General features: G+C 42.9%; 1 protein-coding gene across 1 annotated transcript in view; it reads left to right on the top strand.

Annotated features, from left to right (window-relative positions):
• The window catches only part of LOC116979250 (sodium- and chloride-dependent neutral and basic amino acid transporter B(0+)-like), an 82,457-nt gene extending 63,741 nt beyond the window's left edge, over nucleotides 1-18,716 (top strand). Inside the window, exons 12-16 of the mRNA XM_033030850.1 lie at nucleotides 12,574-12,692; nucleotides 14,085-14,184; nucleotides 16,629-16,738; nucleotides 16,836-17,006; nucleotides 18,221-18,716. Coding sequence (XP_032886741.1) covers nucleotides 12,574-12,692; nucleotides 14,085-14,184; nucleotides 16,629-16,738; nucleotides 16,836-17,006; nucleotides 18,221-18,352 — 632 coding nt within the window. The 3' untranslated portion in view covers nucleotides 18,353-18,716. The remainder of the gene's footprint in view (nucleotides 1-12,573; nucleotides 12,693-14,084; nucleotides 14,185-16,628; nucleotides 16,739-16,835; nucleotides 17,007-18,220) is intronic.
• Nucleotides 18,717-18,750: the final 34 nt, after the last annotated feature.

The following is an 18,750-nucleotide window of genomic DNA, read 5'->3' as shown; positions in this document are numbered from 1 at the left end:
TCAGGAGATGTAGAGTCAGTACGGATAGAACTAAGGAATTGTAAGGGTAAAAAACCCCTAATGGGAGTTATCTACAGGCCCCCAAACAGTAGTCTGGATATAGGATGCAAGCTGAATCAAGAGTTGAAATTGGCATGTCACAAAGGTAATGCTATGGGAAATTTCTGCATGCAGGTAGACTGGGAAATTCAGGTTGGTACTGGACCTCAAGAAAGGGAGTTTGTGGAGTGCCTCTGTGATGGATTCTTAGAGCAGCTTTCACTGGAGCCTACCAGGGAGAAGGCAATTCTGGATTTAGTGTTGTGTAATAAACCAAATTTGATAAGGGAACTCGAGGTAAAGGCGCCATTAGGAGGTAGTGACCATAATATAATAAGTTTTAATCTACAATTTGAGAGGAAGAAGGGAAAATCGGAAGTGTCAATATTACAGTTGAACAAAGCGGACTATGGAAACATTCACAGGAACGGTACTGGACTATCTCAAGTTCTGCATCGGAAACGTGACTGTGGACAAAAACATTCGGGTTTTCCCAAACCAGAAACCCTGGATGTCCAGCTAGGTCCGCACACTCCTCAGAGCCTGCGATGCTGCCTTCAGGTCAGGTGACAGAGCTCTGTACAGGGCTGCTCGAGCCGATCTGAAAAGTGGAATTAAAAAAGCCAAGGTGGACCATAAGAGGAGCATAGAGTCCCACCTGTCCAGCAATAATACACGGGAGGTATGGCGGGGCATACAAGACATCACAAACTACAGAGGCTGTGCCACAACGACAGAAGACCTGAGTGCGCCGCTGGCAGAGAAGCTAAATTGCTTCTTTTCCCGCTTTGAAACACCACAACAGCAGCACTCATCTGCTACAGCCTTGCTCCCACCCTCACCTGGCTCCTGTACTACTCCACTCACTGTAAGGGAGCACGATGTCAGGCGGGTGCTCCTGGCAGTGAACCCCAAGAAGGCTGCCGGCCCAGATGGAGTACCTGGTAAGGTGCTCAAAGCGTGTGCCCACCAGCTCACCGTCATCTTCACCAGAATCTTCAACCTCTCCCTGGACCAGGCAGTTATCCCGTCCTGCCTAAAATCAGCCACAATCGTCCCAGTGCCGAAGAAGTCTCCCATCACCAGCCTAAATGATTACCGTCCCGTGACCCTCACTCCGGTAATCACGAAGTGCTTCGAGAGATTGGTCCTCCAGCACATCAAGGACTATCTCCCTCCAGACTTCGACCCCCACCAATTCGCCTATCGCCCAAACAGATCCACAGAAGACGCCATCACCGTAGCTCTCCACTCTGTGCTGAGCCACCTGGAGCTGGGGCAGAGCTACGTCCGGATGCTCTTTGTGGATTACAGCTCAGCTTTCAATACTATCATTCCGGACATTCTCATCGACAAACTGGTCACTCTCGGCCTCCCCACTCTCACATGTGCCTGGATAAAGGACTTCCTCACCAACCGGCCCCAGACTGTGAGATTCGGCCCCCACCTCTCCTCCACTCGCATGTTGAGTACCGGCTCCCCACAGGGCTGTGTGCTAAGCCCCCTCCTATACTGTCTCAACACCCACGACTGTAGTCCGGCCCACAACAACAACCGCATCGTCAAGTTTGCTGACGACACTACAGTAGTTGGACTCATCTCAAGGGGAGACGAGGCAGCCTACAGAGAGGAAGTCCTGAAGTTGACAGCCTGGTGCTCAGAAAACAACCTGGCTCTGAACACCAAGAAAACAAAAGAGCTCATTGTCGACTTCAGGAGGCACAGCACCGACTTAGCCCCCCTATACATCAACGGCGAGTGTGTGGAGAGGGTCTACACCTTCCGGTTTCTCGGCGTCCTCATCTCCGCTGACATCTCCTGGACAGACATCATCAAGAAGGCTCAGCAGCGGCTGCACTTCCTGAGGGTCCTCAGGAAGCACAACCTGGACTCCAACCTGCTGCTGACCTTCTACCGCTCGTCCATTGAGAGCCTGCTGACATACTGCATTACAGCATGGTACGGCAGCTGCACCATGGCAGACAGGGAGAGGCTTCAGAGGGTAGTTAGGGCAGCACAGAAGATCATTGGCTGCCCTCTCCCCTCCCTGATGGACATTTACACCTCCCGCTGCCTCAGCAGGGCGAAGAACATCATCAAGGACAGCTCCCATCCTGCATTTGGCCTGTTCGACATGCTGCCCTCAGGGAGGCGCTATAGGTGCATCAGAACAAGGACAAACAGACTCAAGAACAGTTGCTTTCCAAAAGCCATAACCTCCCTGAACTCACACATGTACTGACTTCACAGCCTAACCCCCGGACTTCCATCTATCCACCTACTGTAATTTGTACTGTAACTGTAATTTTTTTAAATATGTGCAATAACCCATACTGTATATAGGAATCCTATTTATTCACTCTATTCATCCATTGTCTTTTTATAGATATGTATATAGCGCTGCAGAACTGTGCACCTTACCCCCCCCCCCCCCCTTGTTTTTTTAGTTTTTTGCACTAATTACATGTCTGCACTGAGTAGGAGCTGCTTTTAATCTCATTGTACATGTGTATAGTGACAATAAAATGGCATTCTATTCTATTCTATGGAGCCATGAGGGAGGAGCTGGCCAAAGTTAACTGGAAAGATACCCTACAAGGGATGACAGTGGAACAACAATGGCAGGTATTTCTGGGAATAGTACATAAGGTGCAGGATCAGTTCATTCCAAAGAGGAAGAAAGATTCCAAGGGGAGTAAGGGGTGACTGGGAAGTCAAGGACTATATAAAAATAAAAGATAAGAAGTATAATATAGCAAAGATGAGCGAGAAGCCAGAGGATTGGGAGACTTTTAAAGAGCAACAGAAGATAACTTAAAAGTCCATACTTGGAGAAAAGATGAGGTACGAAAATAAGCTAGCCAAGAATATAAAGGAGGATAGTAAAAGTTTATTTAGGTATGTAAAGAGGAAAAAAAATTGCGAAGACCAAAGTTGGACCCTTGAAGACAGAAACAAGTGAATTTATTAAGGGAAACAAGGAAATGGAAGACTAGTTACTTTGGATCTTCACTAAGGAAGACACAAACAATCTCCCAGATGTACTAGTAGCCAGAGGACCTAGGGTGAAGGAGGAACTGAAGGAAATTCACATTAGGCAGGAAATTGAGTTGGGTAGACTGATGAGACTGTAGGCTGATAAATCCCCAGGGTCTGATGGCTCTAGAAATCAAATGGATGAATTGGTGACCATTTTGCAATCTATATTACTAAAAGTATGATCTTGACTACTTCCTGTTGTTCTGTATATTGATTTTTAGAAAAAACGCTGCCACTTACGGCTGTGTTTTTTGGCCATCGTACTCAGAGTCCCCCTCTGCTGTGCAGGACAAGAGGATTTTTCCCATCGATGAAAAATAAAAGAATTATTAGTGTTTAAAATATGTTGAGATTCTCTCTCCTGAAGGCCACGCCCCTTCCGGAGGGACTATAAAACCCGGAAATGTTGAGTGCCTCAGTCAGTCTCTGCAAGATGGAGGATCGAGAGGGTCATATCTCTCATTCTGAGCTGTGAATAACACTGAACACATGTCTACTAAACTGTGAGTGGTTTTACTGACCTGTCAGTGCCCTTAATGTGGTTTGAAAATATAGTTTGGAAATGCTAAAGCTGTGTTGCCTTTGGTTTGGAAATGCTAAAGCAGTGTTTCTTTTGGTTTGGAAATGCTAAAGCAGTGTTGCTTTTGGTTTGAAAATGCTAAAGCTGTGTTGCCTTTGGTTTGGAAATGCTAAAGCTGTGTTGCCTAATTAATGTTGCCTTGCCTAATTAAAGTTGCTTTGCCCAATTAAAGTTGCCTTGCCTCCTATATATAATTAAAAGTCTAATCTTGACCACTTCCTGTTTGCGCTTTATATCGATTTTAGAAAAAAACGCTACCATGTACGGCTGTGATTTTTGGCCATCTTACTCAGAGTCCCCCTCCGCTCATCAGGTGCCGAAGATTTTTCCCATCGATGAAACATAAAAGAGTTATTTGTGTTTTAAAAAATGTTGAGATTCTCTCTCCTGTCAATCATGCCGTGAAGGCCACGCCCCTTCTGCTGGGAGGGGCGAGGGACTATAAAACCCAGAAGTGTGGGCATGGCTCAGTCTCTGCAAGATGGAGGAGGGAGAGGTCACAACTCACTGTCTTTAGTGGCCTTGCACCCTGCTTGAAATGGTATGAAACTGCACTTGAATTTGGTGGCCTTGCACCCTGCTTGAAGTGGTAAGAAACTGCACTTGAATTTGGTGGCCTTGCACCCTGCTTGAAATGGAATTTCAAGGAATAGCCGTGAATCAACTGCCAGCCCACCAGCAGTGAGTGAGTGAGCTGCCAGCACAACAGGCTTGAGTGACTCAGCCGCCAGCCCAAGAATCCGTTCGGCCCACAGTGTCCATACTAGCCCTCTGGAAACCAGTTCTTTCAGCCCCCCCCCCCCCCCCCCACTGGCCACCAATATTGGAATTGGTGGAGAGGTGGAATATTACGTTGGGGGACCAGCACTCCCGTATGAAGCTGGGACCCAACGGGTCCTACTTAGTCTAGTGCTCTATAGATTCAGGATCAATTCCTGTGAATTTGAGGGTAGCTAATGATATTCCACTTTTTAAGAAAGGCAGGAGAGAGAAAACAGGGAATTATAGACCAGTTAGCTTGACATTGGTGGAGGGGAAAATGTTGGAGTCAATTATAAAAGATGAAATAGCGGCACATTTGGATAGCAGTAACAGGATCAGTTCGAGTCAGCATGGATTTACGAAGGGAAATCATGTTTGACTAATCTTTTTTTGAGGATGTAACTAGGAAAATGGACAAGGGAGAGCCAGTAGATATAGTGTACCTGGACCTTCAGAAAGCATTTGATAAGGTCTCACATAGATTAGTGGGCAAAATTACATATGGTATTGGGGGTAGGGTATTGACATGGATAGAAAATTGGTTGGCAGACAGGAAAGAAAGAGTAGGGATTAACAGGTCCCTTTCAGAATGGCAGGCAGTGACTAGTGGGGTACTGCAAGGCTCGGTGCTGAGACCACAGCTATCTACAATATACATTAATGATTTAGATGAAGGGATTAAAAGTAACATTAGCAAATCAAAGGTTCAAAGGTTATTTTATTAGTCACATACACCTAGGTGTAGTGAAATACTTCTTGCCAATGCAGCACATAATGAATACAGACATAACAATAATAAAGAAATTTAAACATAACATCCCCCTACAATGGCTCCCACTGTGGGGGAAGGCACAATGTCCAGTCCCCATCCCCAGTTCACCCATAGTCGGGCCTATTGAGGCATCCACAGTTGCCTCTACGGAGGCCTGATGTTCCAGGCCATTCTCGCTGGGGTGATGGTGCTCCGGCGTCGGGAGCATCCTCACAGCAGCTTGGGACACCTGGAACGGCCGCTTCTCTTACCGGAGACCGCGGCTTCCGAAGCCAACAAGGCCGCGCCGGATGGAGCTCCACAACTGGTGATCTCGCTGAGAGATCCCAGGCTCCCGATGTTAAAGTCAACGCCGCCGCCCACGGCTGGCCACTCCACAGACCCGCAGCTCCGCGATGTTTCATCGCCGGTCTCAGCTCACCGGAGCTCCTGCGCGGCGACCCAGGCAAGGCATCGCCCGCTCCTCAATAGCGCTCCAGCGCTGTGCCGCCACCGAAACCGAGGTTCTGGGCGGTCCCCTCAGGAAACGCCGCTCCAGGCCCGCTGGTAGGCCGCGAGGACGGGTCGAAATTGCAGCCTGGAGAAAAGCTGCCTCTCCGACCAGGTAGGAGACCCTAGAAAGCAGTTTCCCCCTCCCCCCCCACCCCCCCACCCCCCACATAAAAAAGGCTAGGACTCCTAAAAACAAAACACTCAACTAAAAATAAGAAAAAAGATGAAAAACAGACAGCTGCAGGCTGGGCAGCCATACCACACAGGACGGCGCCCCCTATCAAAAACATTTTTTTTTTTAAATTTGGAGATGACACAAAGTTGGGTGGCAGTGTGAACTGTGAGGAGGATGCTGTGAGGATGCAGGGTGACTTGGCCAGGTTGGGTGAGTGGGCAGATGCATGATAGATGCAGTATAATGTGGATAAATGTGAGGTTTGGTGGCAAAACGAGGAAGGCAGATTATTATGTAAATGGTGTAAAGTTAGGAAAAGGGGAAGTACACGAGATCTGGTGGGTCCTTGTTCATCAATCACTGAAAGTAAGCATGTAAATACAGCAGGCAGTGAAGAAAGCTAATGGCATGTTAGCCTTCATAACAAGAGTTGAGTATAGGAGCAAATAGTTCATTCTGCAGTTGTACAGGGCCCTAGTGAGGCCACACCTGGAGTATTGTGTGCTATTTTGGTCTCCAAATTTGAGGATGGACATTCGTGCTATTGATGGAGTGCAGCGTAGGTTCACAAGGTTAATTCCCGGATGGCGGGACTGTCATATGTTGACAGTATGGATCGGCTGGGCTTTTATACTCTGGAATTTAGAAGGATGAGAGAGGATCTTCTCCAAGCCGCTGAGGAATGTTTTACCCGACGCCGAAGTTCCATCTTCACGGCAAGAGGGCTCTGAAAATCATCGGACTGGCTGCAAGGCCACAAATGGGCCCCGAACTCGGGTGTCTCACAGTGGAAGAGGACTTAACTTTCAGGTGCCTTTCCCCACAGTGGAAAGTTTTGATTCTGCTGTGGGGGGACGTTTGTGTTGAACTCTAAAATGTGTTGTGTCCATTTTATTCATTTTTTTTTTAACCTTTTTCTATGGTTTGTAATGGAACTTATTATTTAATTTATGTAAAGCACTTTGCTGTTATGTTGTCTGTTTATGATGTCTTGTTTATTCTTCTGTACAGCACTTTGGTCAACATTGGTTGTTTTAAAGTGCTTAACAAATAAAGTTGGATTGGATTGGATTGGATCTTATTGAAACATATAAAATTATAAAGAATTGGACACGCTAGATGCAGGAAACATGTTCCCGATGTTGGAGTCCAGAACCAGGGCCACATTTTAAGAATAAGTTGTAGGCCATTCAGAACGGAGATGAGGAAAAACTTTTTCACCCAGAGAATTGTGAATCTGTGAAATTATCTGCCTCAGAAGGCAGTGGAGGGCAATTCTCTGGATGCTTTCAAGAGAGAGTTAGATAGATCTCTTAAAGGTAGCAGAGTCAAGGGAAATGGTGAGAAGGCAGGAATGGGATACTGATTGTGGATGATCAGCCATGATCACATTGAATGGCGCTGCTGGCTTGAAGGGCCGAATGGCCTATTCCTGCATCTATTGTCTATTGTACCAAGGTAAAGTGAAAAGCTATGTTTTGAATGCTATCCAATCAAATCAGATACAGAAACTATACATAAATGCAATCAAGTCAAACTCGTACAACAGTTAGAACAAAGAAAAAGATTCAAAGTGCAGAATGTATTTCTTGGCATTGTTGTGCAACAGTTCTTTGTATTGTATTGTGCAGACAATACTCCACTCATTGCCTTCTAGTAGCATCTGGCTGCTTGTTTTAAATGAGTCAACAATTGAAGTGAATTGTGAAAAGTGAAGTAAATATCACTGGGCATGTTTGTAATGTTTGTAATGTAACCCGTTTTCCAGTTACTCCAGTGATTACTAAACTCCCGGTTTGGGCCATCCACAACCACTACACCCAGTTCTTGGGATATTAATTATGCCGTCTGTCCCCCCCCCCCCCCCCCCAAGCTTTACCACACATCAGAATAATTGGAGTACTGAATGAAGAGGGGAAGTTGTCCTCATCTGCTTCCTCAGTTGGTGGGGTTCTTCGGGGTCAGTTTATTAAACTGGAGATAATTGTCTGTGGTTCATCTTTTTAATTTAGATTCTCCTTCACCAGTACCTAATTGTCCTATCTATATTTTTAGTTCCCTAGGGGCCATTATAATTGGAAATTCCCTTTCCTCTCCAAGTGATTTTAATAGTCTTTTGAGATGTCCTTAATCTTAGCACTGGCCAAGCAGCAAAGTCTTTGCGTCTTGTGTTGGGGAATACATATAATTACGTATATTCACCCCACTAAATACACTGTCAACCATCATTATTACATTTATTTACGTACCACATCATGGACAGTCCCAATGCCATGAGTATTGTGGTCAAGTTTCACACTTTCCACCGTGTTGTGGGCTCTTGTCAAAATATTGTCTATCCATTAGACAAATGCAAGGGCTGAGGCTCCTCCAATATCACCTCTTGATCCCATGCTTGCATCGCTTGTTGCAGTTTCTTGTCCTTCTTGACCAAACATTCCTGCAGTACTTAATCTAAAGTTTAAGAATAAGTTGTAGGCCATTCAGAACGGAGATGTGGAACAAAGTGTCCATGAAGCTTTCCCCTTCCCAATGTACTGTATCATAATGTGCCACTCTCCGGACACTGCCCACCATCTGAACACTCACAGAGTCTACATACAAGGTAGTGATTGTGGGAGATTTCAATTTTCCACACATAGACTGGGAAACACATTCTGTAAATGGGCTGGATGGGTTGGAGTTTGTAAAATGTGTGCAGGATAGATTTTTGCAGCAATACATAGAAGTACCTACTAGAGAAGGGGCGGTGCTGGACCTCCTGTTAGGAAATGAGACTGGTCAGGTGGCAGAGGTATGCGTTGGGGAACAGTTCGGGACCAGTGATCACAATACCATTAGTTTCAATATAATTATGGAGAGGGTCAGAACTGGACCTAGGGTTGAGATTTTTGATTGGAGAAAGGCTAACTTTGAGGAGATGCGAAAGGATTTAAAAGGAGTAAATTGGGACATTTAGTTTTATGGGAAAGATGTGGAAGAGAAATGGAGTACATTTAAAGGTGAAATTTTAAGAGTACAGAATCTTTATGTCCCTGTTCGGTTGAAAGGAAATAGTAAAAATCGGAAAGAGCCATGGTTTTCAAGGGAAATTGGACACTTGGTTCGGAAAAAGAGGGAGATCTACAATAATTATAGGCAGCATGGAGTAAATGAGGTGCTTGAGGAGTATAAAGAATGTAAAAAGAATCTTAAGAAATAAATTAGAAAAGCTAAAAGAAGATATGAGGTTGCTTTGGCAAGTAAGGTGAAAGTAAACCCAAAGGGTTTCTACAGCTATATTAATAGCAAAAGGATAACGAGGGATAAAATTGGTCCATTAGAGAGTCAGAGTGGACAGCTATCTGCAGAGCCAAAAGAGATGGGGGAGATATTGAACAATTTCTTTTCTTCGGTATTCACCAAGGAGAAGGATATTGAATTATGTGAGGTAAGGGAAACAAGTAGAGTAGCTATGGAAACTATGAAATTCAAAGAAGAGGAAGTACTGACACTTTTGAGAAATATAAAAGTGGATAAGTCTCCAGGTCCAGACAGGATATTCCCTAGGATATTGAGGGAAGTTAGTGTAGAAATAGCAGGGGCTATGACAGAAATATTTCAAATGTCATTAGAAACGGGAATAGTGCCGGAGGATTGGCGTACTGCGCATGTTGTTCCATTGTTTAAAAAGGGGTCTAAGAGTAAACCTAGCAATTATTGACCTGTTAGTTTGACGTCAGTGGTGGGCAAATTAATGGAAAGGATACTTAGAGATAATATATATAAGCATCTGGATAAACATGGTCTGATTAGGGACAGTCAACATGGATTTGTGCCTGGAAGGTCATGTTTGACTAATCTTCTTGAATTTTTTGAAGAGGTTACTCGGGAAATTGATGAGGGTAAAGCAGTGGATGTTGTATATATGGACTTCAGTAAGGCCTTTGACAAGGTTCCTCATGGAAGGTTGTTTAAGAAGGTTCAATGGTTGGGTATTAATGGTGGAGTAGCAAGATGGATTCAACAGTGGCTGAATGGGAGATGCCAGAAAGTAATGGTGGATGGTTGTTTGTCAGGTTGGAGGCCAGTGACTAGTGGGGTGCCACAGGGATCTGTGTTGGGTCCACTGTTGTTTGTCATGTACATCAATGATCTGGATGATGGTGTGGTAAATTGGATTAGTAAGTATGCAGATGATACTAAGATAGGTGGGGTTGTGGATAATGAAGTAGATTTTCAAAGTCTACAGTGAGATTTATGCCAGTTGGAAGAGTGGGCTGAAAGATGGCAGATGGAGTTTAATGCTGATAAGTGTGAGGTGCTACATCTTGGCAGGACAAATCAAAATAGGACGTACATGGTAAATGGTAGGGAATTGAAGAATGCAGGTGAACAGAGGGATCTGGGAATAACTGTGCACAGTTCCCTGAAAGTGGAATCTCATGTAGATAGGGTGGTAAAGAAAGCTTTTGGTGTGCTGGCCTTTATAAATTAGAGCATTGAGTATAGAAGTTGGGATGTAATGTTAAAATTGTACAAGGCATTGGTGAGGCTAATTCTGGAGTATGGTGTACAATTTTGGTCGCCTAATTATAGGAAGGATGTCAACAAAATAGAGCGAGTACAGAGGAGATTTACTAGAATGTTGCCTGGGTTTCAGCAACTAAGTTACAGAGAAAGGTTGAACAAGTTAGGACTTTATTCTTTGGAGCGCAGAAGGTTAAGGGGGGACTTGATAGAGGTCTTTAAAATGATGAGAGGGATAGACAGAGTTGACGTGGATAAGCTTTTCCCACTGAGAGTAGGGAAGATTCAAACAAGGGGACATGACTTGAGAATTAAGGGACAGAAGTTTAGGGGTAACATGAGGGGGAACTTCTTTACTCAGAGAGTGGTGGCTGTGTGGAATGAGCTTCCAGTGAAGGTGGTGGAGGCAGGTTCGTTTTTATCATTTAAAAATAAATTGGATAGTTATATGGACGGGAAAGGAATGGAGGGTTATGGTCTGATCGCAGGTATATGGGACTAGGGGAGAATACGTGTTCGGCACGGACTAGAAGGGTCGAGATGGCCTGTTTCCGTGCTGTAATTGTTATATGGTTATATTATATGGTTATAACCGCCTGCAGTTTCCCAACACAATAATCTCAATTTGACAATGGGCTCTTACAAAGTTTCAGCTAATTTTCATGTTCCTGTATTAGTTGGCTTCACTGCATTTAATTTTCAAGTTATTTTTTAATTATTTTCTATTTTTAAACATTCGAAATGTATAAAAAATACAATCTACCTATGAAATTACTTTCAAGGAACTATGTATCTGCACTCCTAGATCCCTCTGGTCTACGACACTCCCCGAGCCCTGCCATTCACTGTGAAGGTCCTGCCCTGGTTTGACTTCCCAATTTGCAACACCCCGCACTTGTATTAAACTTGATTAATCATTCCTCAGCCCATTTGTCCAACTGACCAAGATCCTGCTGTAACTTTTGAAAACCATCTTCGCTATCTACAATATCATCCATTTTAATGTCATCTGTAAATTTACTAATCATGCCTTGTACATTCTAATCCAAATCGTTGATATAAACCACAAACAGCAATGGGCCCAGTACTGGTCCCTGAGACACACCACTACTTAGGTATGTTGCAAAGCCTACCTGAAGCGTCGTTGAACATCTGTCGCTGAGGGTGTGCGCGATTTTGGCGCCGTTTAGAGGGGGCGGGTTTAAAACGCGATTTTCTCTAAGCTGTTCCAATCGAAAATGTTCAGCCTAGTTAATTATTAACGAAAAATCGCTGGAAGACCCCGTCGCAAAAGCTATTATTAGGTTTAAAGGCCTTGAATAATAGTTATAGTAGTTTAAAAATCAATCTCTAAACCCGCGACCGCCAGCAACCGCAGGGTCTCATAAAGCAAACCACAGAAGTTAGGTTGTATATTTTTACATTAAAAAGGGCTTCTAAAGATCCCTTTATACTAAGTTTAATATTGCGAGTAGCTCAATTTGGGCCCATTATATCCCGCAGTATTTTTCTCGGCATTTGGGGGCACAAATCTACCGCAATGTGAACGTTCTAAACCAGCGCGTTCCACAGGGACCCACTGGAAAGCTGATTTAAATGGGCATTTATTTACAGCAATTAAACACTAAATTCCTTCCATTTGGCCTATAAATTAATGTAAATGAGATTTAAAAATCATGTTTTATTGTGAATTATTTGTGAATATTATTTGGACATTTAGGCTATTTAAAAATGTTAATCATTTATTAAGAAATGGATAGATGTTTAGATCTAGTAAATTGAAGTCTGAAATTAGCTACAATTAGGTAACTAACTAATTATATGCTTTAATTTCAGGTCATCCAAGTAAGATTATTTTATATTTGTTTCAGAATGCTTCAATCTATGATAACTGAAAATTTCATTCAGTTCTCTTAATTTTTAAGAAAGTTATGGGCTTTTGACTGTTCACGATCACAGCTTTTTTGTTATGTCCATAGAAAATCAATAGGGAACAAGATGCTCATTTCCCAGTATGAAAATGGCCATAACTTTTTAAATACTTGAGATATGAAAGTGAATTAGGTGTCAAATTAAACTTATTTTTATGCTTTATCTGATGGGATAAATTACAGACTTGATTTTTAAAATCTCAAAATTTTGTAACATTGCTACACTAATCACAGGCTTATAATTCTAACCTCATTTATCATTTTGTTTCATCAGAAACAATTCTAACATCCCTTATGGACCAGTATCCCAAGCATCTGCAATCAAAACGCCTTTTGTTGACGGCTGGTGCTTGTGCATTGCTATTTCTCCTCGGTCTTGTGTATGTAACACAGGTAGGTTGTCTACTACGTGTCCACGTTTGATTACAAGAGGGAGCTACAATTTAGAGGAATATCAGAGATAAAGGGAAATTCAGAGCATGAAACTTGAAATTATATTTTGGGGTTGGGGAGAAGCTGGGCAGGCCAGAGGAGAGGGAGCTCAAACATCTGGGATGCTCAGTGAGGAAAATGGAGTTATCTCGAGTTGGTCTGAAGAAAGGTCTCGGCCGGAAGCATCACCTCTCCATGTTCTCCAAAGATGCTACCTGACCCACTAAGTTACTACACCACTTTGTGTCTTTTTTTTTTGTAAACCAGCATCTGCAGTTACTTGTGTCTCCAAATGGAGTTAATTGCAAGGTAGGTACAACATTTGTTATTCAACTTAAATGAAGTGATTTTAAACACTAATGGATTGAAGTGTAGCCCCCCATGAGGGTGTGAAATGGATTGTTATCAATTATCCCCATGAAGATATAGGAAAGGTCAATGAAAAAAGGTAAGTTACAATGAAAGACAAGTCTACGCAGCCTGATGTCAGCTGGGAAACTGAAATGCTGAATGCTAGAGTTGGTTGATGGAGTACACAAATGCTTCTTGTTCACGTTGACGCTTTGGGTCAGGAACCCAAATAAGAAGCAGACGATGGCTCTCTGACCAAATCCATAGACCGGTTTCTATTTCCATTAATACTGAGTGTGTATCTCCAGCATTTCCTGTTTATGTTTTAAAGTATGTTTGCTCTAAATCATGAATGCTCCAAGTATTGACACGAGGGAACATGAACAATGGTCTTCTGTGCTATTTTTTGGTCCCTCAATTTCAAAAGGAATCTTCTGTTTTATAATGTCTAAAGAACGGTTGATCGATCCTCAGCATGGACTCGGTGGCCGAAGAGCCGATTTCCATCATGCATCTTTATACTAAACTAAACAGCTATATATCTGATCCCAGAATATAATGCAATAAATCCCCGGGTAGTGTAGGAGTATCAAGAACCAGAGGACATAGGTTTAAGATGAGAGGGGAATGATTTAATAGGAACCTGAGGGCCAACTTTTTGTGGTGTGTATATAGAACAAGCTGCCAAAGGAGGTAGTTAAGGCAGGTACTATGACATTTAAAAAGACATTTAGACAGGTGTGTGGATAGAAAAGGTTTAGAGCAATATGTGCCAAATGTAAGCAAATGGGACTTGCTTTGATGGGATGTCTTGGTTGGCATAGACTATTTGGGCATAAGGACTGTTTTCGTGCTCTATGATTATGATTCTAATAAATGAAAATGAAGCAATGTAGAATTGCATGATTTATAGTAAAATTAATCCTCTTAGCTTTATATTTTGGAACTTTGAATGCTTGGGATTCCTTTTGCAATATTTTCTATTTTTCCATTTAACTTCAGGCAGGAATTTACTGGATGCATTTAACCGATTATTTCTGTACTGGATGGATTCTCGTTACAGTCGCTCTGCTGGAACTCATCGGTCTTAGCTGGATATATGGTATGCACAACATAAAAAGCATTGAAACAAATCAAATCATTAAATTGCAAAGTATGTGTGGAGTCACAGAGTCCACAACATGGAAGGTTCACTGGCCCAACTTGTCCAAGGTGTCCCACCTAAGCCAGTCCCATTTACTCGCATTTGGCCTATAACTGTTAAAATCTTTGCTATCCGATCTTCAGAGGAAGCAAAAACAGCTTAACTAGGTTCTGCTATCAGGAGCCTTTGATGCTTTAAGATGTTTGGATAATGAAGAAGCTCTTTAAAGTCCTTTTCCCAAGTGGTTCCCGAGGCCAATATGTGACAGGGAATGAGTCATAAGATCATATAGCATTCAATGTCAAGTCTGACTCGGATTTTATTAATATGGAGGATAAAGAGGCATGATAAAGTAGCCTCTGCTGAGGGCTGTTTAAGAAAGAACTGCAGATGCTGGAATAATCGTAGGTAGACAAAAATGCTGGAGAAACTCAGCGGGTGAGGCAGCATCTATGGAGCGATTCCTTCGCTCCAAAGATGCTGCCTCACCCACTGAGTTTCTCCGGCATTTTTGTCTACCTCTGCTGAGGACTGATCATTCAGTGTCAGAGAGGGAAGGCCAGAGGATATGGGGAAACACAGCAAAGGGAGGCACTTGGGGCAGAAATGGCAGGGTAGGGATTGAGTAGATCAAGAGTATAAGGAGCCAATCTTGGTCTGTACTCTTTCACAAACATTCCCTCCCTGCAAGACAAAACACTGTTTACTAATGTTTACAATTGTAGTGATAGGTTATTGAACTGAAATATTAACTCGTTTTCTTTCTTTGGCCAACTTGAACGGTTCCTGCGTTTTCTGTTGTTATTGAACTCTTGTTAAGCTCCCCTTGATCTTTTGCTCATCCTGCTCAATACATTCACTGACATTGGGGTCCGCATGTACTGGGAAGATATTTTATCATAATCCTCAATGTGTCCTCTTTGGAAACCTCCCAACACCCTCCTGCTCTGACAAGGGTTTACTTTCAGAATACCCTGTTTCCAGTCCAGTGTGGGAAGAACAGTCCAGGAGTTGCTAAGAACTGATGGGCCAATGTGCTAAATCATTGTTATGAGCAATGCCAACACCAATCCAGGTTCTGTAGAAGAGATTGCTGACATGCATGGTATTATCTTTGAATGCATACTATCATATTTTGTACCTCGATGGAAACAGTAAGTACCAAACTACACCTTATCTGACAGGAAATGGATGAAAATCTCGCAACTGCTGTACTCTTGTTAGGCTGATCAATGGAAAGCTTGTCAATCTTTAAAATAACACTTCTTCCTCTGGCCAACCCATTATGCATTGTGTAACTCTGGCTCTATGGCTATGTCCCAGTGTGGAGCGGATGAACAGTCAGCAGGAATGATAGTGCTGGGTGTGAATGCACAGAGCAAAATTGTGTAGTTATTGATGGGAACTTGCAGAAATCCTGGGTATTGCAGAATGACATGCATTGTGCAATATCTCAATAGTCTTCTCCTCAGATATTTGCTTTTCCATCTCCCTCTGAGTGCTTGGGGCCTGGACACATAGTATTGCTTTTTCTACCCAGCTGTCTATCTAATGTGGCATCCCAATGTCTGGGAATGTTATGCTGGTATTCCTGTCCCTTCAAGGCAAACTTCAGTTACGGCAGCAATATCACACTCCGAGCTCTGTGACTGCCCTCACGTTGTCTAAAGCTTCTGGAACTAAAGTGAACACATTTAAGCAGATCCACATTAAGTTCCATTCCTTTCAGACTTTGTTTCATCCAATATCTAAACTTAATCTCAGCATCTCCAGTCTCTTGTGCCTCCATACTCTCCTGCTTTCTGAGATTTCCTAAATCCCGCCTTTCTATATCCAATGTTGCCTCTCTCCTTGCCTCTGCACCTTGTCTTCATTCATACATTCATTTGGACCTAGTTCTTATAAAATGTAGAAAAAATTATGAATAATGTAGTAGGTAATGAAAACCCTGGACTAAACATCCAGAAGTATGAGATCACATCCAACACAGAAGGTAGGTGTAAACTCAGTGAAATAATCTGGACTGAAAAAAAACCTGCTAATTACTTTACAGATGACCATGACACCACCAGATTGTCACTAAATCCCATTCAGAAATCTGGTCTACATGTGCCTCCAGACCCACAATACCCTCCAAAGTGGGTTCACAGCTAATTCATCATGTCAAACTTACAATGTAACAACACTGGGAATAACATCACCTCCAGGACTGAGCTCACTACCACCTTCTCATGGACTGTTGGAGAAGGACCTACTGCTGACTGGTTAGCACGCAAAAAAAAACCCTCAGTACACATGACAATAAACTGAACTGAACTGAAACTGACTTTAACAGCAACATTAACACACCATGAGAAACAAAAACAAGTGATTGAGCATCTCTGCTTTCCTGCTGTCCACAGGGGTAAACAGATTCATCAAGGACATTGAGATGATGATTGGGGAGAGGAGCTGGCTGTTCTGGCTGTGGTGGAAAGTGTGCTGGTGTTTTATCTCGCCGTGTTTGCTGGTGGTAAGGTCACATCTTCTAATAATTTTAAACTGAAAATAAGTGAACCACCGGCAATCATTCATTTTCTAATCAGTCTCTGTAAAATCATTTAAAACAGGTAATCTTAGCCTGGTCTTTGGCGACATTTACCCGACCAACATTCGGACACGTTCAGTACCCCGTCTGGGCAGTAGCACTCGGCTGGTGTATGATCATCTTCTGCATTATGTGGATCCCCATCATTGCCATCGTGAGTGTTCGCCAAGCTGAGGGCTCCACATTGTATCAGGTGAGGAAACACCTTGACATTTTTCAAAGAGCAAATCCACGTCACTAAGATGACTGTGGTTGTTTTATTCAATATCTTGCATTGTGCGAAGGCAGTGGGGAGGAAGGTGTACAGATTACTGGGTTGTGAAATGCTTCACCTGTGGTAATTGAGGAATATTTGTAAAGGATGGACACAAAGTGGTAAGGGGTTGGGTGGAGGGATGAAGCTCCGAGGATGAATGAGCCTTTCTTGTGCTGTATAATCAGTGAAAGCTCTGAGAGTGATTTCAGACTATTGGTTCTGAATTGAGTTTGGGCTCTGAGTCAGATTCTGAGCACACTGTTCTTTGTGTGATGCTTGGGTTGGTACAGGTCAGTCAGTCTGGTCTGGTTCACACTGCATAAGGTATGACTCTGACTGGGGGTCCCAGTTCTCATCTTCACATGAAACCAGAGACTAGAGTTCAGGAAGATGAGGAGAGATATGGGGCAGTAACAGAGCTATCTGACTGAAGCACATAACTGATTCTGATATCTGATGTCTCATGCCACAGATACAATAGGTCGATTTAAGAAGCTTTTGGATATGCACATCGAGATGCAGAGAATAAAGGGATATGGATCACGTGCAGACAGAGGAGATTGGTTTAACTGGACATCATGTTCAGTGCAGGCACTGGGCTGACAAGCCTATATGTGTGCTGTGTTCTATGTTCAATTTAGATTATCTCAATGCAGTCTATGAATGGAACCTTGGACATCAGAGTTGCATCCTGTGATAAATTTACATGCTTCATATAAGCTGCCATGTCTTGGAATGAAGCAAATCCTGATTGGTTTCTAGGTTGATAGAAACATAGAAAATAGGTGCATGAGGCCATTTGGCGCTTCGAGCCATTCATTGTGATCATGGCTGATCGTCCCCAATCAATAACCCGTACCTGCCTTCTCCCCATATCCCTTGATTCCACTAGACCCTAGAGCTCTATCTAACTCTCTCTTAAATCCATCCAGTGACTTGGCCTCCACTGCCCTCTGTGGCAGGGAATTCCACAAATTCACAACTCTCTGGGCGAAAAGGTTTTTTCTCACCTCAGTCTGAAATGGCTTCCTCTTTATTCTAAGACTGTGATCTTGGTTGTAAGTTAATGATGGAAAAAAATCAAATAAAATGTATAAGTAAATAGAATGTATAAATAAAATGTATGAAATGTTTCACTTTTCTATTTGCAGAAACTTTCTGCTGCTTGCAGATCAGCTCCTGATTGGGGTCCATATTTGGAACAGCACAGAGGGGAAAGATACCGAAACAACCCTGATGCTGCTGATTCCCCGAACACTATGGAACTTCTACTTAAAGTGTAAATTATTGGGAAAAGACCCAGTGTCACCAGTGATACTGCATGCCTTCGCTTTATAGTCTGTTACATGATTCTTAAAGTCACCATGAAGCTATGTACTATGATATAGTTCCATCTAGGGAAAAGGGTTGTGACGGACTATCCTATCTATGCCTCCCATAATTTTATATACTGTTATCAGGAATCCCCTGTAGATTGGCTATGTCATACTAGCCAGTTATAGTGTTTGTTAGTAGTGACTCCGCCTACTATGTACTTCATATTATCAAGAGCCTGCTTACACTAGTTAGAATGAATAGCAGCTCAGTGATGTGATTACTGCAGATCCTTGCTATACGTGAATTTAATAAATATGTGTTGTATCTTGATGTGTGTTTGAGTCGACTCATTACATGGTGTCAG

The sequence above is a fragment of the Amblyraja radiata genome, chromosome 12 (genome assembly GCF_010909765.2).
Source record: "Amblyraja radiata isolate CabotCenter1 chromosome 12, sAmbRad1.1.pri, whole genome shotgun sequence".
Lineage (NCBI taxonomy): Eukaryota > Metazoa > Chordata > Chondrichthyes > Rajiformes > Rajidae > Amblyraja > Amblyraja radiata.
This window is presented reverse-complemented; position numbering and strand designations above follow the sequence as displayed.